At 55.5% G+C, this 2,172-nt stretch overlaps 1 protein-coding gene across 1 annotated transcript in view; it reads right to left on the reverse strand.

The window, feature by feature from the left end:
• Positions 1–1,954, reverse strand: part of CNGA4 (cyclic nucleotide gated channel alpha 4) — a 5,904-nt gene extending 3,950 nt beyond the window's left edge. Inside the window, exons 1-4 of the mRNA XM_006885473.1 lie at positions 1,792–1,954; positions 1,565–1,666; positions 1,252–1,358; positions 319–964 (exon numbers count right to left, since the gene is read on the reverse strand). Coding sequence (XP_006885535.1) covers positions 319–964; positions 1,252–1,358; positions 1,565–1,666; positions 1,792–1,853 — 917 coding nt within the window. The 5' untranslated portion in view covers positions 1,854–1,954. The remainder of the gene's footprint in view (positions 1–318; positions 965–1,251; positions 1,359–1,564; positions 1,667–1,791) is intronic.
• Between the last annotated feature and the right edge of the window lie 218 nt (positions 1,955–2,172).

Below are 2,172 nucleotides of genomic sequence, written 5' to 3' on the forward strand. Positions count from 1 at the left end.
CTTCTTGTTGTATACCATCAAATTGGATCTGACTGGCAGGAGGAGATTGCCCCTCCTTCTCCAGCAGAGCATCTGGTGGATTTGAACTGCATGCCTTCGGGATTGCAGTGCAGCTTCTTGCCACCATCAGTCTCTTTCTTATCTAACTCCTCTCCTAGTCCAGGCCATCTTAATGGAGAACCACCTTTCCTAAGCCCTAGTCAATGAATACCACAGTTTGACTGCCCTTCCTGGCCCATTAATAAGAACCAGTCACCTCCCTCAGGTTCTGGCACACACACTCCCTCCCAGTCCTGGCCTGGTACTCCACCATCTCACCAGTCAATAACTCGTCGTTCCAGCCGGCGGTTGACGTGCTGTAGTTTCATGTACCTCTTGACGAGTGCGTGGTCTGGGTAGAAAGCTGCGTCCGCAGTGTTCATGTTGTAGATGACAGAGCTCATGCTACCCATGATGGTGGCAAAACCCATGACAGCCAGCAGGAAGTCCCCCACCATGAAGAGGTATTCTTCCTCCCGGGCCGGCAGTGGCGTGTCACCCACCGTAGTCAGGATCAGCGTAGAGAAGTAAAAGCTGTAGAGGTACTGGCGCCGCAGGCGCTCGAAGCCAGGCTGTGCAGGGTCTGGGTACACCCACGCATCGCGCCCAAAGCCCAGGTACCGGGACAGAGCAAAGTACAGGCAGCTGTTCCAATGAATGACTACGAAAATGTAAATCATCAGCTTGGCGATGCGAAAGGCATTTGGGTAAGCTGTGCGGGTCTCCGTGCGGTCAAAGGCCTCGAACAGGCGGGGCACACGCAGAAAGCGGTTCAGCCTCAGCGTGGGTGTGTGCAGGCCCAGCCGCAAGTAGGCCAGGTCGGTGGGTAACAGGGAAGCCAGGTCCAACACGAAGTTCCATGTGCGTACATAGCGGCCTGAGATCTGACCCTTGTCCACCACCAGGATACCCTGCTCCAAGAAACCTGAGAGAAGGGGAGGAAGAAGGTTAGCCAGAATGGGGTCAGCTGCAGGACTGAGTCAGAACACTGGCGGTTCAGGAACTGAAGGAGATAGTGGCAGGCCTGGGTAAAGAAGGCTGACTGTCACAGGGCAGGGTGGGAGGGCAGAGCTTTGCTCCAGGATTTCTGATGTGAGCTTCGGGGTGCTGTCAACCTTCGAGTCACTTGACAGGCCTCTTAAGAAGGGGGAAACTCGTGCTACTAAGAAGCTAAAGAGGAAGAGAACACTACGAGCCCTTGAGGTCACTGACCTGTGTGGAAGCGCACCACGATGTCTAGCAGGTAGAGCAGGTCACTCGTATAGTCCAGCACAAGCCAGGCCACCAGATAGCTGTGCTGTAAATCAGGAAAGCAGGCCCTACAGGGTGGGGACAGAGGGAGTGGCTGGAAGACGCCTTCCTTTGGGGATCAGGGGACTGCCTTGAGCAGCCACCCCCCACAGGCCCTGCCCCTCCTTTTGCCCGCCCCAAGGGCCTGCCCCTCTGCTGGGCCTCTCTCTTCAGCCTTTTAGGTCCTTTAATGACTCCCCCCCTGCCCCGCCCCCCTTGAGATCTCCCTCCAAACCTGCATACGATGATGACGAGGTTGTACATTACTGGGAAGACCATTGTATTCAGCCACCAGTAGTAGTAATCCCCGGATGGGTCTAGCACAGGCAGCGACTTCCTATGGGGCAGGAGGGATGGTTTTGCTGCATTTGTTCAACATTCAATGCTAAGGTTGTGACTGGGGACACCAAGAAGAATGAAGTCCCACAGACAGACTCCACACCGGAGACCAGGATCTCTCACCTGACTTTGACCGGGGCAGGGGGGCTGGACTCGGATGTCTTCACCTTGTTGTCCTGACTCATGGTTTTGTGGCCTTGTACTAGTGTGTGAGATATGCAGGACCTCTGTCTGTAGGCAGCTTCTGGAGGTGGGAGCTAGTGCCTGACAGCCTGGAAGCGGCTGCCTTCAGCTCCAGCTTTGTCTTTCTCTGTCTTTGGCTTCTTAGCAACACAATCAAGGCCAGTAGCAGAAGGGGCGGAGGCACTGTGGCTCCTTGCACCTCACCCTGTCTCCCAGGGCCTGGGCTGACACCTGCCTAGCTAAACACCTCTAATGAGGTCCCTGGAGAAGGTGATGGGAGCATGCCTAGCAGGTAAGGCTGGCCTTTGTTTCTGATGAGTG

The sequence above is a fragment of the Elephantulus edwardii genome, unplaced genomic scaffold (assembly GCF_000299155.1).
Source record: "Elephantulus edwardii isolate Elephantulus edwardi_28Jun2011 unplaced genomic scaffold, EleEdw1.0 scaffold00044, whole genome shotgun sequence".
NCBI classification, from domain to species: Eukaryota; Metazoa; Chordata; class Mammalia; order Macroscelidea; family Macroscelididae; genus Elephantulus; species Elephantulus edwardii.